Raw genomic sequence first — 12679 nt, forward strand, 5'->3', positions numbered from 1 at the left:
GTGAGCCAGGACACAGAGACAGAGGGGTCAGACAGTGAGCCAGGACACAGAGACAGAGGGGTCAGACAGTGAGCCAGGACACAGAGACAGAGGGGTCAGACAGTGAGCCAGGACACAGAGACAGAGGGGTCAGACAGTGAGCCAGGACACAGAGACAGAGGGGTCAGACAGTGAGCCAGGACACAGAGACAGAGGGGTCAGACAGTGAGCCAGGACACAGAGACAGAGGGGTCAGACAGTGAGCCAGGACACAGAGACAGAGGGGTCAGACAGTGAGCCAGGACACAGAGACAGAGGGGTCAGACAGTGAGCCAGGACACAGAGACAGAGGGGTCTGCTGGAGTAGATAAGGTAGGTAGAGGTCATAGGTGAGGTTCACAAGAAGATCAGCACCATTCAAAAAACTGTGAAAGATCAGAAGTAAATTTGCATCAGATGCCCTGCTCGTCCAGACAGGACCTGCCCAGGGAGAAGGGAGACCTTATTGATTCAAAACAGAGACAGGTCTGGACCATAACCGGTCAATAAGCTAGTACTTGGTAGTAAATAAGGTATAAAAGAGCAGGGGGAGGTTTCCAGAAGGAACATCAACATTCAAAAGACTGAACGATCAGGAATAATTTAGCATAAAGAGGGAGAGAGACTAGGCCTCCACTTGTTCAAGTCTATTAGGTACCGTTTACATGAGTAAAATAAGTCTAGTGAGATCCATCTCTCTTCAAAATTAGATATGCAACGTTTCTGTTAACAGTAGCCGTGGATGTGGTATGTCCAAAGTCACATTCCTGCTTCATGTGTTGGCGCAGCTATTAGCATACCGTACATACCATAGTATACAGACTAACAAAATAAGGATCGCCACTCAGATGCGGTATCAGCCTCAGGAGGTAGTTTGGGAGACATCTCTTAAAGAGAGAGTTGACTCTAGATCAGTCTCTTTACACTACACAAGTATATGTCCTGGAACTAGTTTGTGTCGTCAGGCCCTCAGGTGATTAGAGACAAGTCCTCTACCCTAAGAGATGGATAGGTTTATGTGTAGATTGGGGCGGCGGTTAAAGCGTTGGACTAGTAATCGAAAGGTTGCTGGATCGAAATCCCTGAGCTGACAAGGTAAAAATCTGTCATTCTGCCCCTGAACAAGGCAGTTAACCCACTGTTCCCTGTTACTGTATGTATAAAGATACCTACTCTAGTCCATGGTAGGTTCCTGTATGTATAAAGATATCTACTCTAGTCCATGGTAGGTTACTGTATGTATAAAGATATCTACTCTAGTCCATGGTAGGTTCCTGTATGTATAAAGATACCTACTCTAGTCCATGGTAGGTTCCTGTATGTATAAAGATACCTACTCTAGTCCATGGTAGGTTCCTGTATGTATAAAGATACCTACTCTAGTCCATGGTAGGTTACTGTATGTATAAAGATACCTACTCTAGTCCATGGTAGGTTCCTGTATGTATAAAGATACCTACTATATTCCATGGTAGGTTCCTGTATGTATAAAGATACCTACTCTAGTCCATGGTAGTGTTACTGTATGTATAAAGATACCTACTCTAGTCCATGGTAGGTTCCTGTATGTATAAAGATACCTACTCTAGTCCATGGTAGGTTACTGTATGTATAAAGATACCTACTCTAGTCCATGGTAGGTTACTGTATGTATAAAGATACCTACTCTAGTCCATGGTAGGTTACTGTATGTATAAAGATACCTACTCTAGTCCATGGTAGGTTACTGTATGTATAAAGATACCTACTCTAGTCCATGGTAGGTTCCTGTATGTATAAAGATACCTACTCTAGTCCATGGTAGGTTACTGTATGTATAAAGATACCTACTATCTTCCATGGTAGGTTACTGTATGTATAAAGATACCTACTCTAGTCCATGGTAGTGGGAGCTGGCTGCTTGGTTGAAGGGGATCTGGGTCACTTTCCTGGGGGTCAAGTCTGGAGACATCTGGAATGTATTTCCCCTGGAAACACACACACACAGACACACATTTTTGTACAGGAGCTGTGAACATTTTCTTTTCAAATCCAGGACTGCAGCAAAGAACACACAGTACTGCAGCGATCTGAAGTGAAACTAAACTCTCCTGTCCTCCGCACCCAAACTGATTAAGTGTGTAAAACAACTTCCTAATGAACTGACAGAATGCCTCTTAATTGAGTTTCTTTTAATGAACATAAATTACGACAAAAAAATATTCTTCTCTGCTTTCTGTAAGAACACTATCCGATAAAGGCTCTTTATAAATCAGAGGAATTCAATTAGGCGAAACCCTTTGATTGGAATGCATATCAGAAGTAGACAGCCACATGAAATCACCGTCGCTACATGGTGTCTGAAACATCCTGACTGAATAGTTGTCTGCTGAACGGAGTGGTTTCTCCTCTAGGGAAGAGGAAGTTAGAAACAGATTATTCAACATGTTGACGGCATTCCAGATTCAGACGGTGACAAAACTGATTTTCCCAGAGTCACACTGAAGCGCCGGGACACATTTCTACCTCCATATTAGAAGCCTGAAATCTAATTTCATACACAGACAGATTGTCCCCTTGTTGAGCTACACACAGCAGGTTGGGTTTCCATCCAGATTTTCATGCGAATATTTTAAAATCAGCATTAAGAAAATATAAGCACTTTCCCACCAGTGATAATGTTTCCACCAAACTGACTTGTTGCGGATAAACATCAGTACATGATGATGTAGTGCACATAAAATGTACTTCTTTGTTTAAGTTTTCATGTACCGAATAAAAATGTAAAGTTCAATGTGTTTCCATCGTATTTCCAACTCTACTGATCAGTTTCTGTCACAAAAACTGTTTTAAACAGCAAATGTGCCTATTCTGGTCTTAGTATGTGCGCTCCAGCTAACAGCTGTGTGGGTAGGCTAGTCTACATGACGAGATCATTATGGATAACAGCGAGAATATTTATATTTGTCAAATCGGCAGTCAAGCATCGATCATCACGTCACCAGAATAAGACCATAGATATTTATTGGAAAGGAGCATCAAGCTCATCACCAAAGATTTGTAGAACTAACCCAAGATAGACCACAGCCTGTCGTTTCCAATGGGAGCAAATGAATCATAGTGGGCAGAACAAGCAAGGAAGTGGGCAGAGCCAAGGATGAGCTAGCGAGAGCCCATTGGTGTGTTCTAGCATGTATTTGCATATTTCCGTTAGGGAACGCCTACTTAAAGTACGCGTGTGCAATAAGTCAATTCACCCTTGCACTCCTTCTAAACAACGCAACAACTAAAAATATTTAGCAAAGGGCAAAGTCTACAAAACTTAGTCCACTCTGTTCATAACAGATTCTAGTTTTGTGAACAGAAATTGAGATCAAATGTTTCATTGATGAGGAAAATTTGCAGAATATCGGCCAAAATCTATCTTGCTCCATCTTTCCCCACTGCCGGCCACTGGGCTTTCTCTCATCACCATATTTGGTAGTGAGCGGAAATGCCAACCAGATGCTTCAGATTTCTACATCCAGTGAAATATTTCACTCGTTGTTCTATCCGTATCATCACCGTGCACTTTAACCACTCCTGTGAAGTTCATCATCATTTATTTAATCTGTAGCCTAATAAACTGCATGGTTTCCCCAAGTCGTAGTGGGAGGACAACACACCTTATCGTCGCGTGACTCCAAGTTTACTTCGATATGATGCGTACTCTCACTACTGGTGTCCCCCAGGGCTCGGTTCTAGGCCCTCTTCTCTCTATACACCAAGTCACCCACCACCTCAAGCTCAACCTCGACAAGACAGAGCTGCTCTTCCTCCCGGTTAGTGTTAACTACTTTGGAGCACTCAGACACATATAAATTGACCAGAGAGGTTGTACATAAAGTAGAACACATCTAAATACGTTAGACAACTTTCTGTAGTAGAGACAGAATGAGTCAAACCACAATGCCTTTGAACAACTCCCTAAAGTATCTGAACAGTATCTGAACAGTATCTGAATTGAACAACTCTCTAAAGTATCTGAATTGAACAGTATCTGAATTGAACAGTATCTGAATTGAACAACTCTCTAAAGTATCTGAATTGTGAGAGAACCGGTAGTGGATGAGGTGCAATGATTTGATGATGCAATTTAAAGTTGTTGGTGGAAAAACAGTATATACATCCAATCCAACCGTGTTCCTTTTCATGTTATTCTTTTCCATTACTATTAAAATGTTATATATTACAGAGGAGCTTGTAGGAATATAGAGTTACCCTAGTCTCCGGGCTAACAGAGTTACCCTAGTCTCCGGGCTAACAGAGTTACCCTAGTCTCCGGGCTAACAGAGTTACCCTAGTCTCCGGGCTAACAGAGTTACCCTAGTCTCCGGGCTAACAGAGTTACCCTAGTCTCCGGGCTAACAGAGTTACCCTAGTCTCCGGGCTAACAGAGTTACCCTAGTCTCCGGGCTAACAGAGTTACCCTAGTCTCCGGGCTAACAGAGTTACCCTAGTCTCCGGGACTAACAGAGTTACCCTAGTCTCCGGGACTAACAGAGTTACCCTAGTCTCCGGGCTAACAGAGTTACCCTAGTCTCCGGGACTAACAGAGTTACCCTAGTCTCCGGGCAAACAGAGTTACCCTAGTCTCTGGACTAATAGAGGCTGCAGATCTCCGGTGGGCAGGCCGTCAGGTGTGAAGTGTCTAAGCAGCTCTTTGGCATCCAGCAAGGCTGGGGTGGTTCTCTGGCCCTGGATGTCCTTAGGCCCCAGCAGACAGTCAGACGAGCCGCCAGACAGCAGACCAAACCTGGGAATGGAGATAGGCAGGAGGAAACCAAAGATGAGATGGTTAAATTACTCACGTGTCAGGAACCAAAGATACTGTCGGTCTCTCTATTCCCATAAGCCACCTTGCTTGCTTATCGTTGTTGGAAGAGAGATGTATGTACCGATGTGAAGACCATGATTCAAGTTTACCTCAGCTTCTGACGAGTCCTCTGGAGGTGCTCATAGTTCTGCAGAACACTTCTCTCTGGCCAGTCAGCATGCTGGGAGTGTTTAATGAACTCTACATTGGAATGGGAAAATAGTCATTTCGTTTTTTCAGTCAAGGTTTCTTGTAGGAGTCAGTTTTAGAGATGGCAAATACAGTGCCTTCAGAATGTATTCAGACCCCTTGACTTTTTCCATATTTTGTTACGTTACAGCCTTATTCTAAAATAGATTTTTTTTTAATCGATACCCAATAATGACAAAGCGAAAACAAGTTAAGATTTTTTTTGCAAATGTATAAAAAACAGAAATAACCTATTTACATAAGTATTCAGACCCTTTGCTATGAGACTTCGAAATTGAGCTCAGGTGCATCCTGTTTCCATTGATCATCCTTGAGATGTTTCTACAACTTGATTGGAGTCCACCTGTGGTAAATTCAATTGATTGGAGATGATTTGGAAAGGCACACACCTGTCTATATAAGGTCCCACAGTTGACAGTGCATGTCAGAGCAAAAACCAAATCCATGCCAAAGGAATTGTACGGACAGCTCCGAGACAGGATTGTGTTGAGGCATAAATCTGGGGAAGGGTACCAAAACATTTCTGCAGCATTGAAGGTCCCCAAGAACACCATGGCCTCCATCATTCTTAAATGGAAGAAGTTCGGAACCACCAAGACTCTTCGTAGAGCTGGCCGCCCGGCCAAAATGAGCAAGGGCCTTGGTCAGGGAGGTGACCAAGAACCCAATGGTCACTCTGACAGAGCTCCAGAGTTTCTCTGTGGAGATGGGAGAACCTTTCAGAAGGACAACTATCTCTGCAGCACTCCACCAATCAAGCCTTTATAATAGTGTGGCCAAAAGGCACCTAAAGGACTCTCAGACAGTGAGAAACAAGATTGTCTGGTCTGATGAAACCAAGATTGAACTCTTTGGCCTGAATGCCAAACCTCACGTCTGGAGGAAACCTGGCACCATCCCTACGGTGAAGCATGGTGGTGGCAGCATCGTGCTGTGGGAATGTTTTTCAGAGACAGGGACTGGAAGACAAGTCAGGATCAAGGGAAAGATGAACAGAGCAAAGTACAGAGAGATTATTGATGAAAATATGCTCAAGAGCGCTCAGCACCTCAGACTGGGGCAAAGGTTCACCTTCCAACAGGACAACAACCCTAAGCACACAGCCCAAGACAACGCAGGAGTGGCTTCGGGATAAGTCTCTGAATGTCCTTGAATGGCCCAGCCAGAGCCCGGACTTGAACCTGATATAACATCTCTGGAGAGACCTGAAAATAGCTGTGCAGCGACGCTCCCCATCCAACCTGACAGAGCTTGAGAGGATCTGCAGAGAAGAATGGGAGAAACTCCCCAAATACAGGTGTGCCAAGCTTGTAGCGTCATACCCAAGAAGACTCAAGCTTATAATCGCTGTCAAAGGTGCTTCAACAAAGTACTGAGTTAAGGGTCTGAATGCTTACGTAAACGTGATATGTCCGTTATTATATTTTTTATACATTTGCAAACATTTCTAAAAACCTGTTTTTGCCTTGTCATTATGAGGTATTGTGTGTAGATTAAAACAATTTCATCCATTTTAGAATAAGGCTGTAACATAACAAAATGGGAGAAAGGTCAAGTGGTCTCACTACTTTCTGAATGCCCTGTACATATTACTGAGCTGTGTTACTGGGAGTAAGGAGGGACTGGAACAGCAGAATACCTGTAGTCTTCATAGTGAGGTTCACCTCCTCTGCTCCACAGGGCTCAACTCTGGGCAGACTGGAGTCTTTAGGCAGGGTAGAGGCTTTAGGCAGGGTAGAGTCATGCATCTTGAGGTACTGTTCTCTGGCCAGGCTGAGCAGGATCTTCAGGTCATTGACTGGTATTGAAGCTGGCTTCTCTGCCTCTTCTCTACGTCCTAGTCAATATGGAATAACGAGAGTAGTCAGTAAGTAGCCTTGTCCGAGCCAGGGTGGCCCACAGGGCTGGAGCCTCATGTTTCTGTTGCATGAGGCTGCTTAATGTTTACCTATCTGGCTACGATAGACTGACTTTAATACTGGAGGAACCACTTACCTGTCTGGCTACGATAGACTGACTTTAATACTGGAGGAACCACTTACCTGTCTGGCTACGATACAGACTGACTTTAATACTGGAGGAACCACTTACCTGTCTGGCTACGATACAGACTGACTTTAATACTGGAGGAACCACTTACCTGTCTGGCTACGATACAGACTGACTTTAATACTGGAGGAACCACTTACCTGTCTGGCTACGATACAGACTGACTTTAATACTGGAGGAACCACTTACCTGTCTGGCTACGATACAGACTGACTTTAATACTGGAGGAACCACTTACCTGTCTGGCTACGATACAGACTGACTTTAATACTGGAGGAACCACTTACCTGTCTGGCTACGATACAGACTGGAACCACTTACCTGTCTGGCTACGATACAGACTGGAACCACCTACCTGTCTGGCTGCTACACAGACTGACTTTAATACTGGAGGAACCACTTACCTGTCTGGCTACGATACAGACTGACTTTAATACTGGAGGAACCACTTACCTGTCTGGCTACGATACAGACTGACTTTAATACTGGAGGAACCACTTACCTGTCTGGCTACGATACAGACTGACTTTAATACTGGAGGAACCACTTACCTGGCTGGCTACGATACAGACTGACTTTAATACTGGAGGAACCACCTACCTGTCTGGCTACGATACAGACTGACTTTAATACTGGAGGAACCACCTACCTGTCTGGCTACGATACAGACTGACTTTAATACTGGAGGAACCACCTACCTGTCTGGCTACGATACAGACTGACTTTAATACTGGAGGAACCACCTACCTGTCTGGCTACGATACAGACTGGAACCACTTACCTGTCTGGCTACGATACAGACTGACTTTAATACTGGAGGAACCACTTACCTGTCTGGCTACGATACAGACTGACTTTAATACTGGAGAAACCACTTACCTGTCTGGCTACGATACAGACTGACTTTAATACTGGAGGAACCACTTACCTGTCTGGCTACGATACAGACTGACTTTAATACTGGAGGAACCACTTACCTGTCTGGCTACGATACAGACTGACTTTAATACTGGAGGAACCACTTACCTGTCTGGCTACGATACAGACTGACTTTAATACTGGAGGAACCACTTACCTGTCTGGCTACGATACAGACTGACTTTAATACCGGAGGAACCACTTACCTGTCTGGCTACGATACAGACTGACCTGCTTTATTAAACTATGCTAAATATGTTTTTTTGTCAAATAGAATGTCCTCAATAAAGTACCTGGTTAAATAAACTGCAATAATAAAAAAATACATTAGCTAGGCTCTATTTGGAAGCAATAAAGTACACTGCAAATGGAAAGAGTGTGCTGAGTACAGACATTTTAATATATATTCTGCGTCAGACATGATATCGCTTGAAAAATCTTTTATTTTTTATTTTTTTTATCTCAACGAGACTTACCTGGCTAAATAAAGGATGAATAAAAGATGATGTTGTACTTACTCAGGCACTCCTTTAGGACCAGGGTCTGCACCTCGGCCAACTTCCTCTCCCTCTGTAGCAGTTGGTCTCCATGGAGACAGGGCAGGGAGCGCAGCCAGTCTGTAGTGGTGGAACCTGGGGGAAGAGACCAAGTGGACTGCTTTATCAATCAATTGGCTGAACCCTTCTCAATAACATCAGAGAAAAGAGAAACCTGCCCACTGCTCTCGCTGGTACTACTTATTTTATTAAAGGCCCACTGCAGTCAAAATTCTGTTTTTACTGTGTTTTGTATTATATTGTACAACAGCTGATGAAAGGAACACTGTAAAAAAGTGTGACGTGATCAGTGTTATTTCCTGATAGTTGCTGGTTGAAAATACAATCTACACAGGACCTTCTAAATCAGCAGGTTTTGCATGGGTAGAGTTTAATAAGGTTGAATAGAATAAGTGACATTAGTAAGAGCAGTGTTCCTGTTTCTTTTTCCTCTGAAGTAATCACATTATTTCCACACACCTGCAACAACATAACTCAGATGTGGGAGTTCTTTTTAGGATGTTCAATAACCTGGTAACATGGCTTATGAGTTCAAATGAAGTTCATATGAATGTGACAACACAAACGCTATCAAAGGAGACAGGGGAGTTTAATACAAGTACACTGCATTAAGGAGACAGGGGAGTTTAATACAAGTACACTGCATTAAGGAGACGGGGAGTTTAATACAAGTACACTGCATTAAGGAGACAGGGGAGTTTAATACAAGTACACTGCATTAAGGAGACAGGGGAGTTTAATACAAGTACACTGCATTAAGGAGACAGGGGAGTTTAATACAAGTACACTGCATTAAGGAGACGGAGAGTTTAATACAAGTACACTGCATTAAGGAGACAGGGGAGTTTAATACAAGTACACTGCATTAAGGAGACAGGGGAGTTTAATACAAGTACAGTGCATTAAGGAGACAGGGGAGTTTAATACAAGTACACTGCATTAAGGAGACAGGGGAGATTAATACAAGTACACTGCATTAAGGAGACGGAGAGTTTAATACAAGTACACTGCATTAAGGAGACAGGGGAGTTTAATACAAGTACACTGCATTAAGGAGACAGGGGAGTTTAATACAAGTACAGTGCATTAAGGAGACAGGGGAGTTTAATACAAGTACAGTGCATTAAGGAGACAGGGGAGTTTAATACAAGTACACTGCATTAAGGAGACAGGGGAGTTTAATACAAGTACACTGCATTAAGGAGACAGGGGAGTTTAATACAAGTACACTGCATTAAGGAGACAGGGGAGTTTAATACAAGTACAGTGCATTAAGGAGACAGGGAAGTTAGAGCTAGAGAGAGCTAGAGAGAGAGAGCTAGAGAGAGAGAGAGCGAGAGAGAGAGAGCGAGAGAGAGAGAGAGCTAGAGAGAGGGAGAGCTAGAGAGAGCTAGAGAGAGAGAGCTAGAGAGAGAGAGAGCTAGAGAGAGAGAGAGCTAGAGAGAGAGAGCTAGAGAGAGAGAGCTAGAGAGAGAGAGCTAGAGAGAGAGAGCTAGAGAGAGAGCTAGAGAGAGAGCTAGAGAGAGAGCGAAACAGAGAGCGAAACAGAGAGCGAAACAGAGAGCTAGAGAGAGAGCTAGAGAGAGAGCTAGAGAGAGAGCTAGAGAGAGAGCTAGAGAGAGAGCTAGAGAGAGAGAGCTAGAGAGAGAGAGCGAGAGAGAGAGCTAGAGAGAGCAAAACATAGAGCTAGAGAGAGCTAGAGAGAGAGCGAAACAGAGAGCTAGAGAGAGAGCGAAACAGAGAGCTAGAGAGAGAGCGAAACAGAGAGCTAGAGAGAGAGCGAAAGAGAGAGCTAGAGAGAGCTAGAGAGAGAGAGAGCTAGAGAGAGGGAGAGCTAGAGAGAGCTAGAGAGAGGGAGAGCTAGAGAGAGAGCTAGAGAGAGAGCTAGAGAGAGAGAGCTAGAGAGAGAGAGCTAGAGAGAGAGAGAGAGAGAGAGCTAGAGAGAGAGAGCTAGAGAGAGAGCGAAACAGAGAGCTAGAGAGAGAGAGAGCTAGAGAGAGAGAGCTAGAGAGAGAGAGCTAGAGAGAGAGAGAGAGCTAGAGAGAGAGCTAGAGAGAGAGAGAGCTAGAGAGAGAGAGAGCTAGAGAGAGAGAGAGCTAGAGAGAGAGAGCTAGAGAGAGAGAGCTAGAGAGAGAGAGCTAGAGAGAGAGAGCTAGAGAGAGAGCTAGAGAGAGAGCTAGAGAGAGAGCGAAACAGAGAGCGAAACAGAGAGCGAAACAGAGAGCTAGAGAGAGAGCTAGAGAGAGAGCTAGAGAGAGAGCTAGAGAGAGAGCTAGAGAGAGAGCTAGAGAGAGAGAGCTAGAGAGAGAGAGCGAGAGAGAGAGCTAGAGAGAGCAAAACATAGAGCTAGAGAGAGCTAGAGAGAGAGCGAAACAGAGAGCTAGAGAGAGAGCGAAACAGAGAGCTAGAGAGAGAGCGAAACAGAGAGCTAGAGAGAGAGCGAAACAGAGAGCTAGAGAGAGCTAGAGAGAGAGAGAGCTAGAGAGAGGGAGAGCTAGAGAGAGCTAGAGAGAGGGAGAGCTAGAGAGAGAGCTAGAGAGAGAGCTAGAGAGAGAGAGCTAGAGAGAGAGAGAGAGAGAGAGCTAGAGAGAGAGAGAGCTAGAGAGAGAGAGCTAGAGAGAGAGAGCTAGAGAGAGAGCGAAACAGAGAGCTAGAGAGAGAGCTAGAGAGAGAGAGCTAGAGAGAGAGAGCTAGAGAGAGAGAGCTAGAGAGAGAGAGCTAGAGAGAGAGAGAGAGCTAGAGAGAGAGCTAGAGAGAGAGAGAGAGAGCTAGAGAGAGAGAGAGCTAGAGAGAGAGAGAGCTAGAGAGAGAGAGAGCTAGAGAGAGAGAGAGCTAGAGAGAGAGAGAGCTAGAGAGAGAGAGAGCTAGAGAGAGAGAGAGCTAGAGAGAGAGAGAGCTAGAGAGAGAGAGCTAGAGAGAGAGAGCTAGAGAGAGAGCTAGAGAGAGAGAGCTAGAGAGAGAGAGCTAGAGAGAGAGCTAGAGAGAGAGCTAGAGAGAGAGCTAGAGAGAGAGAGCTAGAGAGAGAGAGAGCTAGAGAGAGAGAGCTAGAGAGAGAGCTAGAGAGAGAGAGAGAGCTAGAGAGAGAGAGAGAGAGAGCTAGAGAGAGAGCTAGAGAGAGAGCTAGAGAGAGAGAGCTAGAGAGAGAGCTAGAGAGAGAGAGAGAGCTAGAGAGAGAGCTAGAGAGAGAGCTAGAGAGAGAGCTAGAGAGAGAGCTAGAGAGAGAGCTAGAGAGAGAGAGCTAGAGAGAGAGCTAGAGAGAGAGCTAGAGAGAGAGCTAGAGAGAGAGAGCTAGAGAGCTAGAGAGAGAGAGATAGAGAGAGAGCTAGAGAGAGAGAGAGAGAGAGAGAGAGAGAGCTAGAGAGAGAGAGCTAGAGAGAGAGAGCTAGAGAGAGAACTAGAGAGAGAGCTAGAGAGAGAGCTAGAGAGAGAGCTAGAGAGAGAGAGAGCTAGAGAGAGAGAGCTAGAGAGAGAGCTAGAGAGAGAGAGCTAGAGAGAGAGCTAGAGAGAGAGCTAGAGAGAGAGCTAGAGAGAGAGAGCTAGAGAGAGAGAGCTAGAGAGAGAGCTAGAGAGAGAGCTAGAGAGAGAGCTAGAGAGAGAGCTAGAGAGAGAGCTAGAGAGAGAGCTAGAGAGAGAGCTAGAGAGAGAGCTAGAGAGAGAGCTAGAGAGAGAGAGCTAGAGAGAGAGCTAGAGAGAGAGAGCTAGAGAGAGAGCTAGAGAGAGAGAGCGACTAGAGAGAGAGCTAGAGAGAGAGCTAGAGAGAGAGAGCTAGAGAGAGAGCTAGAGAGAGAGCTAGAGAGAGAGCTAGAGAGAGAGAGAGCTAGAGAGAGAGAGCTAGAGAGAGAGAGCTAGAGAGAGAGAGCTAGAGAGAGAGCTAGAGAGAGAGCTAGAGAGAGAGAGCTAGAGAGAGAGAGCTAGAGAGAGAGCTAGAGAGAGAGCTAGAGAGAGAGCTAGAGAGAGAGCTAGAGAGAGAGAACGAAACAGAAAAAAAGGGAGAACAGAACGGCAGGACCTTTTAGGAACTATTGCTTGTTCCTCCATTTTATTCTCTTTCAGAAGGAAAATGGTTCATGAGTCAAGGTTTTTCCTTAAGGGT

The 12679-nt window shown here is 44.7% G+C and overlaps 1 protein-coding gene across 2 annotated transcripts in view; it reads right to left on the reverse strand.

The window, feature by feature from the left end:
• The window catches only part of LOC145850525 (mdm2-binding protein), a 47981-nt gene that overhangs the window by 9548 nt on the left and 25754 nt on the right, over positions 1–12679 (reverse strand). For both annotated transcript variants that reach the window (XM_082975952.1, XM_082975953.1), the window contains exons 13-17: positions 8548–8661; positions 6702–6899; positions 4963–5053; positions 4625–4792; positions 1890–1985 (exon numbers count right to left, since the gene is read on the reverse strand). In XM_082975952.1, the coding sequence (XP_082832078.1) occupies positions 1890–1985; positions 4625–4792; positions 4963–5053; positions 6702–6899; positions 8548–8661 (667 nt within the window). The remainder of the gene's footprint in view (positions 1–1889; positions 1986–4624; positions 4793–4962; positions 5054–6701; positions 6900–8547; positions 8662–12679) is intronic.

This window comes from Salmo salar, chromosome 05 (genome assembly GCF_965601325.2).
Source record: "Salmo salar chromosome 05, fSalSal1, whole genome shotgun sequence".
Taxonomy (NCBI): domain Eukaryota; kingdom Metazoa; phylum Chordata; class Actinopteri; order Salmoniformes; family Salmonidae; genus Salmo; species Salmo salar.